This window comes from Oncorhynchus nerka, unplaced genomic scaffold, assembly GCF_034236695.1.
Source record: "Oncorhynchus nerka isolate Pitt River unplaced genomic scaffold, Oner_Uvic_2.0 unplaced_scaffold_1298, whole genome shotgun sequence".
Classification (NCBI taxonomy): Eukaryota; Metazoa; Chordata; class Actinopteri; order Salmoniformes; family Salmonidae; genus Oncorhynchus; species Oncorhynchus nerka.
The window spans coordinates 17,501-38,505 of NW_027040045.1; the positions used below are offsets into that span (position 1 = coordinate 17,501).

At 42.9% G+C, this 21,005-nt stretch overlaps 1 protein-coding gene across 1 annotated transcript in view; it reads right to left on the reverse strand.

The window, feature by feature from the left end:
• The window catches only part of LOC115124127 (CUB and sushi domain-containing protein 2), a gene marked incomplete at both ends in the record, with an annotated part of 130,816 nt that overhangs the window by 8,097 nt on the left and 101,714 nt on the right, over positions 1-21,005 (reverse strand). Inside the window, 4 exons of the mRNA XM_065015731.1 lie at positions 2,416-2,495; positions 3,476-3,600; positions 5,177-5,286; positions 11,121-11,229. Coding sequence (XP_064871803.1) covers positions 2,416-2,495; positions 3,476-3,600; positions 5,177-5,286; positions 11,121-11,229 — 424 coding nt within the window. The remainder of the gene's footprint in view (positions 1-2,415; positions 2,496-3,475; positions 3,601-5,176; positions 5,287-11,120; positions 11,230-21,005) is intronic.

Genomic DNA, 21,005 nt, shown 5'->3' on the forward strand with positions numbered 1-21,005 from the left:
TGGTTAGAGGGGGGGGGGCAGGTAGACTAGTGGTTAGAGGGGGAGGCAGGTAGCCTAGTGGTTAGAGGGGGGTGCAGGTAGACTAGTGGTTAGGGGGGGGCAGGTAGACTAGTGGTTAGAGGGGGAGGCATGTAGCCTAGTGGTTAGAGGGGAGGCAGGTAGCCTAGTGGTTAGAGGGGGAGGCAGGTAGCCTAGTGGTTAGAGGGGGGAGGCAGGTAGCCTAGTGGTTAGAGGGGGGAGGCAGGTAGACTACTGGTTAGAGGGGGGTCTTAGAGCATTGGACTAGTAACTGAAAAGTAGCAAGATCGAATCCCTGAGCTGACAAGGTAAAAATCTGTTGTTCTGCCCCCTGAACAAGGCATTTAACCCACTGTTCCTTAGGGCCGTCATTGAAAATAAGAATTTGTTCTTAACTGACTTGTCTGGTTAAATAAAAGGTGAAAGGTCAAATAAAACATATTGAAGAGGATAGACTGCTGCTTCCCTTTGTCTCCATAGTAACAGGTCACAGTGGGTTAGTCACTGGTAAACGACAGCCTGTGGTGGAGGATAGATCCTTCACCATCCCCAACTCACCTATAATAACAAAGGTGCAACCCTTCACCATGCACGCACAAACACACAGACACAATTAGAAAGAGAGAGGAGAGAGAGAAACATGGAGATAGAGAGAGGGGAGAGAGAGAAACATGGAGATAGAGAGAGGGGAGAGAGAGAAACATGGAGATAGAGAGAGGGGAGAGAGAGAAACATGGAGATAGAGAGAGAGGAGAAAGAGAAACAAGGAGATAGAGAGAGAGGAGAGAGAGAGGAGAGAGAGAAACAAGGAGATAGAGAGAAACAAGGAGATAGAGAGAGAGGATAGAGAGAGGAGAGAGAGAAACAAGGAGATAGAGAGAGGAGAGAGAGAGGAGAGAGAGAAACAAGGAGATAGAGAGAGAGGAGAGAGAGAAACAAGGAGATAGAGAGAGAGAGGAGAGAGAGAAACATGGAGATAGAGAGAGGGGAGAGAGAGAAACATGGAGATAGAGAGAGAGGAGAAAGAGAAACAAGGAGATAGAGAGAGGAGAGAGAGAGGAGAGAGAGAAACAAGGAGATAGAGAGAGAGGAGAGAGAGAAACAAGGAGATAGAGAGAGAGGATAGAGAGAGGAGAGAGAGAAACAAGGAAATAGAGAGAGAGGAGAGAGAGAAACAAGGAGATAGAGAGAGAGGATAGAGAGAGGAGAGAGAGAAACAAGGAGATAGAGAGAGAGGATAGAGAGAGGAGAGAGAGAAACAAGGAGATAGAGAGAGAGGAGAGAGAGAAACAAGGAGATAGAGAGAGAGAGGAGAGAGAGAAACAAGGAGATAGAGAGAGAGGATAGAGAGAGGAGAGAGAGAAACAAGGAGATAGAGAGAGAGGAGAGAGAGATGAGAGAGAGAAACAAGGAGATAGAGAGAGAGGAGAGAGAGAAACAAGGAGATAGAGAGAGAGGATAGAGAGAGGAGAGAGAGAAACAAGGAGATAGAGAGAGAGGAGAGAGAGAAACAAGGAGATAGAGAGAGAGAGAGAGAGAGAAACAAGGAGATGGAGATAGAGAGAGGGAGAGAGAGAAACAAGGAGATAGAGAGAGAGAGAAAGAGAAACAAGGAGATAGAGAGAGAGAGAGAGAGGAGATAGAGAAACAAGGAGATAGAGAGAGAGAGGAGAGAGAGAAACAAGGAGATAGAGAGAGAGGATAGAGAGAGGGAGAGAGAGAAACAAGGAGATAGAGAGAGAGAGAGAGAGAAACAAGGAGATAGAGAGAGAGGATAGAGAGAGAGAGAGAGAAACAAGGAGATAGAGAGAGAGAGAGAGAGAGAGAGAGAGAGAAACAAGGAGATAGAGAGAGAGGAGAGAGAGAAACAAGGAGATAGAGAGAGAGAGAGAGAGAGAAACAAGGAGATAGAGAGAGAGGCTAGAGAGCATGGAGAGAGAGAAACAATGAGATAGAGAGAGTTCTGAGAGAGAGAAACAAGGAGATAGAGAGAGAGGAGGAGAGAGGAGAGAGAAACAAGGAGATAGAGAGAGGAGAGAGAGAGAAACAAGGAGAGGAGATGGGATAGAGAGGAGAGAGAGAAACAAGGAGATAGAGAGGGAGAGAGAGAGAAACATGGAGATAGAGAGAAACAAGGAGATAGAGAGAGAGGGGAGAGAGAGAAACAAGGAGATGGAGAGAGAGGAGAGAGAGAAACATGGAGATAGGAGAGAGGAGAGAGAGAAACAAGGAGATAGAGAGAGAGAGAGAGAGGAGAGAGAGAGAGAGAGAGAGAGAGAGAGAAACAAGGAGATAATAGAGAGAAACAATGAGATAGGGATAGAGGATAGAGAGAGAAACAAGGAGATAGAGAGAGGGTAAAGGATAGATACCTGAGAAGCTAACAGCATGGTGTACTGTAGGTCTCCTCCATCAAACAGATCTAGAGAATCCCAGTTCTGTTCAGTCACAAAACTGATAATAGACAGTAACAGGATCTGAGGAGGAGAGGAAGGATATACAGTTGAGGAGAGGAGAGGTGAAAGGGGATAAGAGGAGAGGACAGGAAAGGAGAGGAAAGGATAGAAAAGACAGGGAATGCAGAGGAGAGGAGGGAGAGAAGAGGGAATGAGAGGAGAGGAGCAGTATAGGGAGGAGGGAGTAAGGGAGGGAGGGATAGAAGAGAGCAGGGGTAGGGGAGATAGATAATAGACAGAGGAGAGTATACTGAGGAGGGTAAAGGATAGATAAGAGGAGTAGGAGAGTATACTGTAGGTAGGGGTAAAGGATAGATAATAGACAGTAACAGCAGTATACTGTAGGTAGGGGTAAAGGATAGATAATAGACAGTAACAGCAGTATACTGTAGGTAGGGGTAAAGGATAGATAATAGACAGTAACAGCAGTATACTGTAGGTAGGGGTAAAGGATAGATAATAGACAGTAACAGCAGTATACTGTAGGTAGGGGTAAAGGATAGATAATAGACAGTAACAGCAGTATACTGTAGGTAAGGGTAAAGGATAGATAATAGACAGTAACAGCAGTATACTGTAGGTAGGGGTAAAGGATAGATAATAGACAGTAATAGCAGTATACTGTAGGTAGGGGTAAAGGATAGATAATAGACAGTAACAGCATTATACTGTAGGTAGGGGTAAAGGATAGATAATAGACAGTAACATCAGTATACTGTAGGTAGGGGTAAAGGATAGATAATAGACAGTAGCAGCAGTATACTGTAGGTAAAGGATAGATAATAGACAGTAACAGAAGTATACTGTAGGTAGGGGTAAAGGATAGATAATAGACAGTAACAGAAGTATACTGTAGGTAGGGGTAAAGTGACTAGACAACAGGATAGAAGCTTGTGGGTAGAAGCTGTTTAGGAAATGTTTAAAGGCTGTTCAAGACTCAATGAAAAGCTTCTGACAGGAGGGTGAAAAAATATAGAGGTAAGATACTCAGAGGTTCATACTTGTATTCCTGATCCTTCCGGGACCGTGATCTTCCAGACACAGTTGAGGCTGTTGAGATAGGGCTCAGGAAAACCAGGAGACAGGATGGTACCGGTCCTCTGGGTCAGATTACCACCACATGGTACTGGAGGGAGGGAGGGAGGGAGGGAGGGAGGGAGGGGAGGGGAGGGAGGAGAGGGAGAGGGAGTGGAGAGGAGGGAGAGGAGAGGAGAGGGAGAGAGGGAGGGAGGGAGGGAGGGAGGGAGGGAGGGAGGGAGGGAGGGGAGGAGAGGAGATGGAGAGGAGAGGGAGGGAGGGAGGGAGGGAGGGAGGGGGGAGGGAGGGAGGGAGGGAGGGAGGGAGGGGAGGGAGGAGAGAGAGAGTGGGAGGGAGGGAGGAGAGGAGGAGAGGAGGGAGGAGAGGAGAGGGAGGGAGGGAGGGAGGGAGGGAGGGAGGGAGAGGGTCAGAAATGAAATAGAGAGAAAGACAAGTAAAGAGAGAGAACAACATGAACCAAACAGGGACATTATCATCGAGAGAATCAAGAAAAATGCAAAGAAGTAAGAAAAAACACAGAGGCAAACACAATGGAAGACATTCTACATCTCTGTGTCCAATGTGTCAACACAGTAGAAGACATTCTACATCTCTGTGTCCAATGTGTCAACACAGTAGAAGACATTCTACATCTCTGTGTCCAATGTGTCAACACAGTAGAAGACATTCTACATCTCTGTGTCCAATGTGTCAACACAGTAGAAGACATTCTGAATCTCTGTGTCCAATGTGTCAACACAATGGAAGACATTCTACATCTCTGTGTCCAATGTGTCAACACAGTGGAAGACATTCTGAATCTCTGTGTCCAATGTGTCAACACAGTAGAAGACATTCTGAATCTCTGTGTCCAATGTGTTAACACGGTGTTCCCTGCTTGCTGCCACATCTGGTGGCTGCACTGGAGCGCACAGGTGAACATCTGCCTCATCACGGGTTTCAAGGAGTGTGTGTGTGTGTGTGTGTGTGTGTGTGTGTGTGTGTGTGTGTGTGTGTGTGTGTGTGTGTGTGTGTTTGACCCACAGCAGTACTGCCACCTGTGTGGTCGCATGGCTGCGTTTGGACTGGTTGCTAGGGGCGATGGGATGGCTGGCAGCCTACATCAATCTGGGAGGGGCTAGTTGGTTAGAGTCCCTCCTTATCAGAGTAGACAGGTGTCTCTGTGTCCTACCTATAGAGGTGTGTCTCTGTGTCCTACCTATACAGGTGTGTCTCTGTGTCCTACCTATACAGGTGTGTCTCTGTGTCCTACCTATACAGGTGTGCCTCTGTGTCCTACCTATACAGGTGTGTCTCTGTGTCCTACCTATACAGGTGTGTCTCTGTGTCCTACCTACACAGGTGTGTCTCTGTGTCCTACCTATACAGGTGTGTCTCTGTGTCCTACCTACACAGGTGTGTCTCTGTGTCCTACCAGGTGTGTATACAGGTGTGTCTCTGTGTCCTACCTATACAGGTGTGTCTCTGTGTCCTACCTATACAGGTGTGTCTCTGTGTCCTACCTATACAGGTGTGTCTCTGTGTCCTACCTATACAGGTGTGTCTCTGTGTCCTACCTATACAGGTGTGTCTCTGTGTCCTACCTATACAGGTGTGTCTCTGTGTCCTACCTATACAGGTGTGTCTCTGTGTCCTACCTACACAGGTGTGTCTCTGTGTCCTACCTATACAGCTGGGTATAGATGAGTTCCAGTTAGGTGTGCCAGGGTCTCTGTGTTGGGGACAGTCAGACTGTGTCCTACCTATGGCAGGTGGTCTCCCTCCAATACGTATCCTGTGGGGGAACATTCATAAGCGGATCAGGTGTGCTCCCACAGCAAAGTTATTCCCGTATACAGGTGTGTCCTCCTCCCAGGTGTGTCTCTGGTCCTACCTGGGACTGAAGTGCACTGGGTGGCACTGTGTCTCTGTGGCACCGCTGTCAGAGGAAGAGAAGAAGAGTGTTTGTCTGGTCCACTACAGGTAGCTTTACTACACAGGTGTGTCTCTGTGATTATCTAGAACCCTGAGTTTCTCCTGACAGGGAAACTCTGTGTCCCCTAATTAAACCTTCTGGTGATTATCTAGAACCCTGAGTTTCTCCTGACAAGGGAAAGTTCCAGTTAGCCCCTAAATAAACCTTCTGGTGATTATCTCAAAGCGGAACCCCAAAGTTATTCCCCGTCCTCCTTTCTCTCTGGGACTGAAAGGGAAACTCCTTGGCCCCTAAATAAACCTTCTGGTGATTATCTAGAACCCGAGTTTCTCCTGACAAGGGAAACTCCAGCCCCTAATTAAACCTTCTGGTGATTATCTAGAACCCTGAGTTTCTCTGACAAGGGAAACTCCAGCCCCTAAATTAAACCTTCTGGTGATTATCTAGAACCCCGAGTTTCTCCTGACAAGGGAAACTCCAGCCCCTAAATAAACCTTCTGGTGATTATCTAGAACCCCGAGTTTCTCCTGACAAGGGAAACTCCAGCCCCTAATTAAACCTTCTGGTGATTATCTAGAACCCCGAGTTTCTCCTGACAAGGGAAACTCCAGCCCCTAATTAAACCTTCTGGTGATTATCTAGAACCCCGAGTTTCTCCTGACAAGGGAAACTCCAGCCCCTAATTAAACCTTCTGGTGATTATCTAGAACCCCGAGTTTCTCCTGACAAGGGAAACTCCAGCCCCTAAATAAACCTTCTGGTGATTATCTAGAACCCCGAGTTTCTCCTGACAAGGGAAACTCCGGCCTCTAATTAAACCTTCTGGTGATTATCTAGAACCCCGAGTTTCTCCTGACAAGGGAAACTCCAGCCCCTAAATAAACCTTCTGGTGATTATCTAGAACCCCGAGTTTCTCCTGACAAGGGAAACTCCAGCCCCTAATTAAACCTTCTGGTGATTATCTAGAACCCCGAGTTTCTCCTGACAAGGGAAACTCCAGCCCCTAATTAAACCTTCTGGTGATTATCTAGAACCCCGAGTTTCTCCTGACAAGGGAAACTCCAGCCCCTAATTAAACCTTCTGGTGATTATCTAGAACCCCGAGTTTCTCCTGACAAGGGAAACTCCAGCCCCTAATTAAACCTTCTGGTGATTATCTAGAACCCCGAGTTTCTCCTGACAAGGGAAACTCCAGCCCCTAATTAAACCTTCTGGTGATTATCTAGAACCCCGAGTTTCTCCTGACAAGGGAAACTCCAGCCCCTAAATAAACCTTCTGGTGATTATCTAGAACCCCGAGTTTCTCCTGACAAGGGAAACTCCGGCCCCTAAATAAACCTTCTGGTGATTATCTAGAACCCCGAGTTTCTCCTGACAAGGGAAACTCCAGCCCCTAATTAAACCTTCTGGTGATTATCTAGAACCCGAGTTTCTCCTGACAAGGGAAACTCCGGCCCCTAAATAAACCTTCTGGTGATTATCTAGAACCCCGAGTTTCTCCTGACAAGGGAAACTCCGCCCCTAAATAAACCTTCTGGTGATTATCTAGAACCCCGAGTTTCTCCTGACAAGGGAAACTCCAGCCCCTAATTAAACCTTCTGGTGATTATCTAGAACCCCGAGTTTCTCCTGACAAGGGAAACTCCAGCCCCTAATTAAACCTTCTGGTGATTATCTAGAACCCCGAGTTTCTCCTGACAAGGGAAACTCCAGCCCCTAATTAAACCTTCTGGTGATTATCTAGAACCCCGAGTTTCTCCTGACAAGGGAAACTCCAGCCCCTAATTAAACCTTCTGGTGATTATCTAGAACCCCGAGTTTCTCCTGACAAGGGAAACTCCAGCCCCTAAATAAACCTTCTGGTGATTATCTAGAACCCCGAGTTTCTCCTGACAAGGGAAACTCCGGCCCCTAAATAAACCTTCTGGTGATTATCTAGAACCCCGAGTTTCTCCTGACAAGGGAAACTCCAGCCCCTAAATAAACCTTCTGGTGATTATCTAGAACCCCGAGTTTCTCCTGACAAGGGAAACTCCAGCCCCTAAATAAACCTTCTGGTGATTATCTAGAACCCCGAGTTTCTCCTGACAAGGGAAACTCCAGCCCCTAATTAAACCTTCTGGTGATTATCTAGAACCCCGAGTTTCTCCTGACAAGGGAAACTCCGGCCCCTAAATAAACCTTCTGGTGATTATCTAGAACCCCGAGTTTCTCCTGACAAGGGAAACTCCGGCCCCTAATTAAACCTTCTGGTGATTATCTAGAACCCGAGTTTCTCCTGACAAGGGAAACTCCGGCCCCTAAATAAACTTTCTGGTGATTATCTAGAACCCCGAGTTTCTCCTGACAAGGGAAACTCCGGCCCCTAAATAAACCTTCTGAGAAAAATAGTTTATTAAATGTTATTTTATAGTAGAGCAGCTTTAATATTGCAGATACTGTAGATTGTGGCTTCTATCAATGTAATTGTCTGAATCTTTTCCAATCACCCCGTGTGTAACCTTTGTTTAAAGTGGCAGTTAAGAACAACTTGTTATTTACAATGACGGCCGACCCCGGCCAAACCTGAATAACGCTGGGCACCGCCCTACGGGACTCCCAATGACGGCCGACCCCGGCCAAACCTGAATAACGCTGGGCACCGCCTGTACGGGACTCCAATGATTGTCTGAATCTTTTCCAATCCCCGGCCAAACCTGTTTAACGCTGGCACCGCCCTACGGGACTCCCAATGACGGCCGACCCCGGCCAAACCTGAATAACGCTGGGCACCGCCCTACGGGACTCCCAATGACGGCCGACCCCGGCCAAACCTGAATAACGCTGGGCACCGCCCCACGGGACTCCCAATGACGGCCGACCCCGGCCAAACCTGAATAACGCTGGGCACCGCCCTACGGGACTCCCAATGACGGCCGACCCCGGCCAAACCTGAATAACGCTGGGCACCGCCCTACGGGACTCCCAATGACGGCCGACCCCGGCCAAACCTGAATAACGCTGGGCACCGCCCTACGGGACTCCCAATGACGGCCGACCCCGGCCAAACCTGAATAACGCTGGGCACCGCCCTACGGGACTCCCAATGACGGCCGACCCCGGCCAAACCTGAATAGCGCTGGGCACCGCCCTACGGGACTCCAAATGACGGCCGACCCCGGCCAAACCTGAATAACGCTGGGCACCGCCCTACGGGACTCCAAATGACGGCCGACCCCGGCCAAACCTGAATAACGCTGGGCACCGCCCTACGGGACTCCAAATGACGGCCGACCCCGGCCAAACCTGAATAACGCTGGGCACCGCCCTACGGGACTCCCAATCACAGCCGGAAGTGATACAGCCTGAATTTGAACCAAGGTCTGTAGTGATGCAGATAGTGGACAGCCTTGTTTATACTCCTCTAGATAATTTAGTTTTTTTCTGAGAAGTAAACATTATTTACTATTTTACACCTGCTGGTTACTATACATGACTGTAATCTATTGCATTAGAGTCCAAGCAGTCCAGATATTTATGTATAAATTCTAGTCGGACTTTATCAAAGGCCTTTTCAAAGTCAGCTATGAATACCAGGCCTGGTGTAGTACTTGTCTTATATTATCTCCAATGTCCATGTAAAAAACCTGTCTGATTAGGATGAATAATATCCAACAACACCTTTTTAATTCTATGTGACAAGCATTTAGCTAGAAATGTTTTACATCAAAACACTGAACTAACTGTAAGGTGACTCTAATGTTTAACATCCCAACACTGAACTAAGGTGACTCTAATGTTTTACATCCCAACACTGAACTAACTGTAAGGTGACTCTAATGTTTAACATCCCAACACTGAACTAAGGTGACTCTAATGTTTAACATCCCAACACTGAACTAAGGTGACTCTAAAGTTTTACATCCCAACACTGAACTAACTGTATGGTGACTCTAATGTTTAACATCCCAACACTGAACTAACTGTATGGTGACTCTAATGTTTAACATCCCAACACTGAACTAACTGTATGGTGACTCTAATGTTTAACATCCCAACACTGAACTAACTGTATGGTGACTCTAATGTTTAACATCCCAACACTGAACTAACTGTATGGTGACTCTAATGTTTAACATCCCAACACTGAACTAACTGTATGGTGACTCTAATGTTTAACATCCCAACACTGAACTAACTGTATGGTGACTCTAATGTTTAACATCCCAACACTGAACTAACTGTATGGTGACTCTAATGTTTAACATCCCAACACTGAACTAACTGTATGGTGACTCTAATGTTTAACATCCCAACACTGAACTAACTGTATGGTGACTCTAATGTTTATTTATTTATTTTTTGTTGAATTTTACCCCTTTTTCTCCCCAATTTTCGTGGTATCCAATTATTGTAGTAGCTACTATCTTGTCTCATCGCTACAACTCCCGTACGGGCTCGGGAGAGACGAAGGTTGAATGTCATGCGTCCTCCGATACACAACCCAACCAGCCGTACTGCTTCTTAACACACCGTGCACCCGGCAACCTTGGTTAGCGCGCACTGCGCCCGGCCCGCTACAGGAGTCGCTGGTGCGCGATGAGACAAGGACATCCCTACCGACCAAGCCCTCCCTAACCTGGACGACGCTAGGCCAATTGTGCGTCGCCCCACGTACCTCCCGGTCGCGGCCGGTTACGACAGAGCCTGGGCGCGAACCCAGGGACTCTGATGGCACAGCTGGCACTGCAGTACGACTCTAATGTTTTAAATGGGTCTTTATATTGACCACATTGGATCCTGTTTCAGTAATAATGACATCAGACCTTCTTGTTGAGTGTCTGATATAATCTACCGTTTTCAATGAATGGTTAAAACTATAACGGACCTCTGAGGACAAGGACGTGGGTGTTTTATACCTCAACTGGTCTGCCATCCAGCCCTGGACTTTTCCCGGACTTTAACTTAATGGTTAAAACTATAACGGACCTCTGAGGACAAGGACGTGGGTGTTTTATACCTCAACTGGTCTGCCATCCAGCCCTGGACTTTTCCCAGACTTTAACTGCATCAAGAACTTCCTCCTCTGTAATTTAACCTTCACATTAATCTTTCTGTACGACTATTAATTTGACGTTATTAATAGAAAAATGAATCCTTTACAATTAACTTCAGTTAGAGGAGATGGAAGAGACTGAAAAATAAAATAAAAAATGCTTAAAATACTTTGCTCTTTCAAAATATAGTTTGGTGAATCACGGATGAGTCATTTGTAACAAGTTTCTGTAAATTATTTTTGGCATTTCCCTTCTGAAGATAAAAACATTATTTTGTGTATTTTTCCAAATATTCCATCCAGTTCGCTTTTTTTTGTTGTAATATATTACACGGGATCTTTCTTGAATAAGTTCCTCCATTTATTTTTGTTTTTCCTCTAACTTATTCAGTGCCTCTATGGTTCAGTTTTTATTGCTATCTATCTGTTCTGTTAGTCATTAAATTTCCTTTGGTAACATAGACACTTTTGACATAAATTGCTTTTTGTTTTAAAGATGAGAATTGAATTGCAGGGTGTCCCATACAATAAGGGGATCTGCTGTACCTATGTTATTTCAGAACAAGTTTGTTATAAATTCTTCTGTCTTTGTGAAAAACAAGTTGTCATCTGTGACGGCCCCTTCCTGCTCTGTTTACTGGGTTTGGATGTGCTTACTTCCTGCAGGAGAGGTGGGCGGAGTAGGAGAGGTGGGCGGGGTAGGAGAGGTGGGCGGGGTAGGAGAGGTGGGCGGGGTAGGAGAGGTGGGCGGACCACATTCTGTCCACTATCAATTAAAAAATAAAATTTTGGTGCCAACGAGAATGACCTAAGAAAGTAATCAAAAACGAGTATCTTGACTTAGCCTCCTGTATATCTCACTAAGTCAGGATATTAAACCTCCTCCATGTATATCTCACTAGGTTAGGATATTAAACCTCCATGTATATCTCACTAGGTTAGGGTATTAAACCTCCATGTATATCTCACTAGGTCAGGATATTAAACCTCCTCCATGTATATCTCACTAGGTTAGGGTATTAAACCTCCATGTATATCTCACTAGGTCAGGATATTAAACCTCCTCCATGTATATCTCACTAGGTCAGGATATTAAACCTCCATGTATATCTCACTAAGTCAGGATATTAAACCTCCTCCATGTATATCTCACTAAGTCAGGATATTAAACCTCCTCCATGTATATCTCACTAGGTCAGGATATTAAACCTCCTCCATGTATATCTCACTAGGTCAGGATATTAAACCTCCTCCATGTATATCTCACTAGGTCAGGATATTAAACCTCCTCCATGTATATCTCACTAGGTCAGGATATTAAACCTCCTCCATGTATATCTCACTAGGTCAGGATATTAAACCTCCTCCATGTATATCTCACTAGGTCAGGATATTAAACCTCCTCCATGTATATCTCACTAGGTTAGGATATTAAAACTCCTCCATGTATATCTCACTAGGTCAGGATATTAAACCTCCTCCATGTATATCTCACTAGGTCAGGATATTAAACCTCCTCCATGTATATCTCACTAGGTCAGGATATTAAACCTCCTCCATGTATATCTCACTAGGTCAGGATATTAAACCTCCTCCATGTATATCTCACTAGGTCAGGATATTAAACCTCCATGTATATCTCACTAAGTCAGGATATTAAACCTCCTCCATGTATATCTCACTAGGTCAGGATATTAAACCTCCTCCATGTATATCTCACTAGGTCAGGATATTAAACCTCCATGTATATCTCACTAGGTCAGGATATTAAACCTCCTCCATGTATATCTCACTAGGTCAGGATATTAAACCTCCTCCATGTATATCTCACTAGGTCAGGATATTAAACCTCCTCCATGTATATCTCACTAGGTTAGGATATTAAACCTCCTCCATGTATATCTCACTAGGTCAGGATATTAAACCTCCTCCATGTATATCTCACTAGGTCAGGGTATTAAACCTCCATGTATATCTCACTAGGTCAGGGTATTAAACCTCCTCCATGTATACCTCACTAGGTCAGGATATTAAACCTCCTCCATGTATATCTCACTAGGTCAGGATATTAAACCTCCTCCATGTATATCTCACTAGGTCAGGATATTAAACCTCCTCCATGTATATCTCACTAAGTCAGGATATTAAACCTCCTCCATGTATATCTCACTAGGTCAGGCTATTAAACCTCCTCCATGTATATCTCACTAAGTCAGGATATTAAACCTCCTCCATGTATATCTCACTAGGTCAGGCTATTAAACCTCCTCCATGTATATCTCACTAAGTCAGGATATTAAACCTCCATGTATCCACTAGTTCCAATATAACCATGAAAGACCATGAGGGTGATAGTTTGTAGTGTGATTTCCTTCATGGTCAATTGAGTAATTTATCAATTATTATCAATTATTTATCAAAACTTGCAACATTATGTTATAATAAGTGTATTGGTTGTTTTATGCAACAGAATAGAGGGTTATTAGAACTATTGTGTGTGTGTGTGTTCTACTGAGGATGAGCCTCTGGGAGATAACACTGACAAAGGAGATGTACGATGTCTTTTGGGTGATAAAACCTAAAGAGCTTTCCAGAGAACATGAGTTAATGTTTCTGCTCTATATGGTACCAGGGAGAGATGGCTCCAGTGTGGAGTCGGAGGGCCAGACCCTGGTCTCTACCCAATGAGAACTGTTGACACAGCAGATACTCTCTGTTATGAATTGTAGGTATCTTTCATACAAATCTTAACCTTGTGAGCCATTCTATAAATCTATTGGTCTTCATGTAGGTAGAGGTAAAGGGATGTATCTTAGCTATAAAAGACCTTTGTACTTTTGTCTCGTCTGAGCGTGATTCGTCGATCAGCCATCCTTATCGTAGAGCACTTAATCGATTCACTTTATATGTGTGTGTTATATTAACCTGCTCCCTTATTAATAAGTGAATAAAGATATTGTTTAAGTATAACTCTGACTTGTGTGATAAGTTCGTCTCTCCTCATTTCCACACAGTATTATAATCTCCCATCATAATAATAGGGTCTTGTATTGTTTGAGAGCTTGATGATTTATTATACAGTATATATTCTCAAAGATGTGTGGATCATCATTATTTGAACCATATAAATAAATGAGCCATATATGTTTACGGTCCAATAACATACGGTCCAATAACACACGGTCCAATGACACACGGTCCAATAACATACGGTCCAATAACACACGGTCCAATGACATACGGTCCAATAACATACGGTCCAATAACATACGGTCCAATAACACACGGTCCAATAACATACGGTCCAATAACACACGGTCCAATGACATACGGTCCAATAACATACGGTCCAATGACATACGGTCCAATAACATACGGTCCAATAACATACGGTCCAATAACATACGGTCCAATAACATACGGTCCAATAACATACGGTCCAATAACACACGGTCCAATAACACACGGTCCAATAACATACGGTCCAATGACATACGGTCCAATGACATACGGTCCAATAACATACGGTCCAATGACATACGGTCCAATGACATACGGTCCAATGACATACGGTCCAATAACATACGGTCCAATAACACACGGTCCAATAACATACGGGGTAATAACACAAGGTCCAATAACATACGGTCCAATGACATACGGTCCAATAACATATGGGGTAAAAACATAGGGGGTAATAACATACGGTCCAGTAACATACGGGGTAATAACATACGGTCCAATGACATACGGTCCAATAACATACGGGGTAATAACATAGGGGGTAATAACATACAGTCCAGTAACATACGGGGTAATAACATACGGGGTAATAACATACGGGGTAATAACATACGGGGTAAAAACATACGGTCCAATAACATACAGTCCAGTAACATACGGGGTAATAACATACGGTCCAATGACATACGGGGTAATAACATAGGGGGTAATAACATACAGTCCAGTAACATACGGGGTAATACCATACGGGGTAATAACATACGGGGTAATAACATACGGTCCAATGACATACGGTCCAATAACATACGGGGTAATAACATAGGGGGTAATAACATACAGTCCAGTAACATACGGGGTAATAACATACGGGGTAATAACATACGGGGTAATAACATACGGGGTAATAACATACGGTCCAATGACATACGGGGTAATAACATACGGTCCAATAACATACAGTCCAAAAACACACGGTCCAATAACACACGGTCAAATGACATACGGTCCAATAACATAAGGGGTAATAACATAGGGGAAATAACATACGGTCCAGTAACATACGGGGTAATAACATACGGGGTAATAACATACGGGGTAATAACATACAGTCCAATAACATACGGTCCAATGACATACGGGGTAATAACATACGGTCCAATAACATACGGTCCAATAACACACGGTACAATAACATACGGTCCAATAACATACGGGGTAATAACATATGGTCCAATAACATACGGGGTAATAACATATGGTCCAATAACATACGGGGTAATAACATATGGTCCAATAACATACGGGGTAATAACATACGGGGTAATAACATACGGGGTAATAACATACGGTCCAATAACATACGGGGTAATAACATACGGGGTAATGATATACGGTCCAATAACATACGGGGTAATGACATACGGTCCATTAACATACGGTCCAATAACATACGGTGCAGTAACATACGGTCCAATAACATACGGGTAATAACATACGGTCCAATAACATACGGGGTAATAACATACGGGGTAATAACATACGGGTTAATAACATACGGTCCAATGACATACGGCCCATTAACATACGGTCCAATAACATACGATCCAGTAACATACGGTCCAATAACATACGGTCCAGTAACATACAGTCCAATAAAATACGGGGTAATGACATACGGTCCAATAACATACGGTCCAGGAACATACGGGGTAATGACATATGGTCCAGTAACATACGGGGTAATGACATACGGTCCAGTAACATACGGGGTAATAACATACGGTCCAGTAACATACGGGGTAATAACATACAGTCCAATAACATACGGTCCAATAACATACGTGTTAATAACATGCGGTCCAGTAACATATGGGGTAATAACATGCGGTCCAGTAACATACGTGGTAATAACATGCGGTCCAATAACATACGGTCCAATAACATACGGTCCAGTAACATACGGTCCAATAACATACGGTCCAGTAACATACGGTCCAATAACATACGGTCCAGTAACATACGGTCCAATAACATACGGTCCAGTAACATACAGTCCAATAACATACGGTCCAGTAACATACGGTCCAATAACATACGTTCCAGTAACATACGGTCCAGTAACATACGGTCCAGTAACATACGGTCCAATAACATACGGGGTAATAACATACGGTCCAATAACATACGGTCCAGTAACATACGGGGTAATAACATACAGTCCAATAACATACGGTCCAATAACATACGGTCCAGTAACATACGGGTTAATAACATACATACGGTCCAATAACACACGGTCCAATGACATACGGTCCAATGACATACGGTCCAATGACATACGGTCCAATAACATACGGTCCAATAACACACGGTCCAATAACATACGGGGTAATAACACAAGGTCCAATAACATACGGTCCAATGACATACGGTCCAATAACATATGGGGTAAAAACATAGGGGGTAATAACATACGGTCCAGTAACATACGGGGTAATAACATACGGTCCAATGACATACGGTCCAATAACATACGGGGTAATAACATAGGGGGTAATAACATACAGTCCAGTAACATACGGGGTAATAACATACGGGGTAATAACATACGGGGTAATAACATACGGGGTAAAAACATACGGTCCAATAACATACAGTCCAGTAACATACGGGGTAATAACATACGGTCCAATGACATACGGGGTAATAACATAGGGGGTAATAACATACAGTCCAGTAACATACGGGGTAATACCATACGGGGTAATAACATACGGGGTAATAACATACGGTCCAATGACATACGGTCCAATAACATACGGGGTAATAACATAGGGGGTAATAACATACAGTCCAGTAACATACGGGGTAATAACATACGGGGTAATAACATACGGGGTAATAACATACGGGGTAATAACATACGGTCCAATGACATACGGGGTAATAACATACGGTCCAATAACATACAGTCCAAAAACACACGGTCCAATAACACACGGTCAAATGACATACGGTCCAATAACATAAGGGGTAATAACATAGGGGGAAATAACATACGGTCCAGTAACATACGGGGTAATAACATACGGGGTAATAACATACGGGGTAATAACATACAGTCCAATAACATACGGTCCAATGACATACGGGGTAATAACATACGGTCCAATAACATACGGTCCAATAACACACGGTACAATAACATACGGTCCAATAACATACGGGGTAATAACATATGGTCCAATAACATACGGGGTAATAACATATGGTCCAATAACATACGGGGTAATAACATATGGTCCAATAACATACGGGGTAATAACATACGGGGTAATAACATACGGGGTAATAACATACGGTCCAATAACATACGGGGTAATAACATACGGGGTAATGATATACGGTCCAATAACATACGGGGTAATGACATACGGTCCATTAACATACGGTCCAATAACATACGGTGCAGTAACATACGGTCCAATAACATACGGGGTAATAACATACGGTCCAATAACATACGGGGTAATAACATACGGGGTAATAACATACGGGTTAATAACATACGGTCCAATGACATACGGCCCATTAACATACGGTCCAATAACATACGATCCAGTAACATACGGTCCAATAACATACGGTCCAGTAACATACAGTCCAATAAAATACGGGGTAATGACATACGGTCCAATAACATACGGTCCAGGAACATACGGGGTAATGACATATGGTCCAGTAACATACGGGGTAATGACATACGGTCCAGTAACATACGGGGTAATAACATACGGTCCAGTAACATACGGGGTAATAACATACAGTCCAATAACATACGGTCCAATAACATACGTGTTAATAACATGCGGTCCAGTAACATATGGGGTAATAACATGCGGTCCAGTAACATACGTGGTAATAACATGCGGTCCAATAACATACGGTCCAATAACATACGGTCCAGTAACATACGGTCCAATAACATACGGTCCAGTAACATACGGTCCAATAACATACGGTCCAGTAACATACGGTCCAATAACATACGGTCCAGTAACATACAGTCCAATAACATACGGTCCAGTAACATACGGTCCAATAACATACGTTCCAGTAACATACGGTCCAGTAACATACGGTCCAGTAACATACGGTCCAATAACATACGGGGTAATAACATACGGTCCAATAACATACGGTCCAGTAACATACGGGGTAATAACATACAGTCCAATAACATACGGTCCAATAACATACGGTCCAGTAACATACGGGTTAATAACATACATACGGTCCAATGACATACGGTCCAGTAACATACGGTCCAATAACATACGGGGTAATGACATACGGTCCAATAACATACGGTCCATTAACATACGGTCCAATAACATACGGGGTAATGACATACGGTCCAGTAACATACGGTCCAATAACATACGGGGTAATGACATTCGGTCCAATAACATACGGTCCAATAACATACGGTCCAATGACATACGGTCCAGTAACATACGGGCTAATAACATACGGTCCAGTAACATACGGTCCAGTAACATACGGGGTAATAACATACGGTCCAGTAACATACGGGCTAATAACATACGGTCCAGTAACATACGGTCCAGTAACATACGGGGTAATAACATATGGTCCAGTAACATACGGGGTAATAACATACATACGGTCCAATGACATAGGTCTGTTTGGATGGTAAGAATGTTACAAATAATATCATTACCCATTTTGAGTTTTTCACCCACGGGAAAAGTAACCAAGTTATTTTCCCTCTATATGTATAGAATTAGTTTCCTGTAACAATAGATATTATATTCCTTCTGTTTTAGAAATGTAAAGACTGATCATATTTTTTTTATATCTAGACACATAGTTTACCCTTTAGCACAGTTAAACCATGTAGATAGAGACCTATAGTTAACTCTTTAGCACAGTTAAACCTTGTAGATAGAGACCTATAGTTAACCCTTTAGCACAGTTAAACCATGTAGATAGAGACCTATAGTTAACCCTTTAGCACAGTTAAACCTTGTAGATAGAGACCTATAGTTTACCCTTTAGCACAGTTAAACCTTGTAGATAGAGACCTATAGTTAACTCTTTAGCACAGTTAAACCTTGTAGATAGCGACCTATAGTTAACCCTTTAGCACAGTTAAACCTTGTAGATAGAGACATATAGTTTACCCTTTATCACAGTTAAACCTGGTTTATGACCTATAGTTAACCCTTTAGCACAGTTAAACATGGTTTATGACCTATAGTTTACCCTTTAGCACAGTTAAACCTTGTAGATAGAGACATATAGTTTACCCTTTAGCACAGTTAAACCTGGTTTATGACCTATAGTTAACCCTTTAGCACAGTTAAACATGGTTTATGACCTATAGTTTACCCTTTAGCACAGTTAAACATGGTTAGAGACATATAGTTTACCCTTTAGCACAGTTAAACCTTGTAGATAGAGACCTATAGTTAACCCTTTAGCACAGTTAAACCTTGTAGATAGAGACATATAGTTTACCCTTTAGCACAGTTAAACCATGTAGATAGAGACCTATAGTTAACCCTTTAGCACAGTTAAACATGGTTTATGACCTATAGTTTACCCTTTAGCACAGTTAAACCTTGTAGATAGAGACATATAGTTTACCCTTTAGCACAGTTAAACCTTGTAGATAGAGACATATAGTTTACCCTTTAGCACAGTTAAACATGGTTAGAGACCTATAGTTAACCCTTTAGCACAGTTAAACATGGTTTATGACCTATAGTTTACCCTTTAGCACAGTTAAACCTTGTAGATAGAGACATATAGTTTACCCTTTAGCACAGTTAAACCTTGTAGATAGAGACCTATAGTTAACCCTTCAGCACAGTTAAACCTTGTAGATAGAGACCTATAGTTTACCCTTCAGCACAGTTAAACATGGTTTATGACCTATAGTTTACCCTTCAGCACAGTTAAACATGGTTAGAGACCTATAGTTTACCCTTTAGCACAGTTAAACCTTGTAGATAGAGACCTATAGTTAACCCTTTAGCACAGTTAAACATGGTTTATGACCTATAGTTAACCCTTTAGCACAGTTAAACCTTGTAGATAGAGACATATAGTTTACCCTTTAGCACAGTTAAACCTTGTAGATAGAGACATATAGTTTACCCTTTAGCACAGTTAAACATGGTTAGAGACCTATAGTTAACCCTTTAGCACAGTTAAACATGGTTTATGACCTATAGTTTACCCTTTAGCACAGTTAAACCTTGTAGATAGAGACATATAGTTTACCCTTTAGCACAGTTAAACCTTGTAGATAGAGACCTATAGTTAACCCTTCAGCACAGTTAAACCTTGTAGATAGAGACCTATAGTTTACCCTTCAGCACAGTTAAACATGGTTTATGACCTATAGTTTACCCTTCAGCACAGTTAAACATGGTTAGAGACCTATAGTTTACCCTTTAGCACAGTTAAACCTTGTAGATAGAGACCTATAGTTAACCCTTTAGCACAGTTAAACATGGTTTATGACCTATAGTTAACCCTTTAGCACAGTTAAACCTTGTAGATAGAGACCTATAGTTTACCCTTCAGCACAGTTAAACCATGTAGATAGAGACCTATAGTTTACCCTTCAGCACAGTTAAACCATGTAGATAGAGACATATAGTTTACCCTTTAGCACAGTTAAACATGGTTAGAGACCTATAGTTAACCCTTTAGCACAGTTAAACCATGTAGATAGAGACCTATAGTTAACCCTTCAGCACAGTTAAACATGGTTAGAGACCTATAGTTTACCCTTTAGCACAGTTAAACCTTGTAGATAGAGACCTATAGTTAACCCTTTAGCACAGTTAAACATGGTTTATGACCTATAGTTAACCCTTTAGCACAGTTAAACCTTGTAGATAGAGACCTATAGTTAACCCTTCAGCACAGTTAAACATGGTTTATGACCTATAGTTAACCCTTCAGCACAGTTAAACATGGTTTATGACCTATAGTTAACCCTTCAGCACAGTTAAACATGGTTAGAGACCTATAGTTAACCCTTTAGCACAGTTAAACCTTGTAGATAGAGACATATAGTTAACCCTTTAGCACAGTTAAACCTTGTAGATAGAGACCTATAGTTAACCCTTTAGCACAGTTAAACATGGTTTATGACCTATAGTTAACCCTTTAGCACAGTTAAACCATGTAGATAGAGACCTATAGTTTACCCTTTAGCACAGTTAAACCTTGTAGATAGAGACCTATAGTTAACCCTTT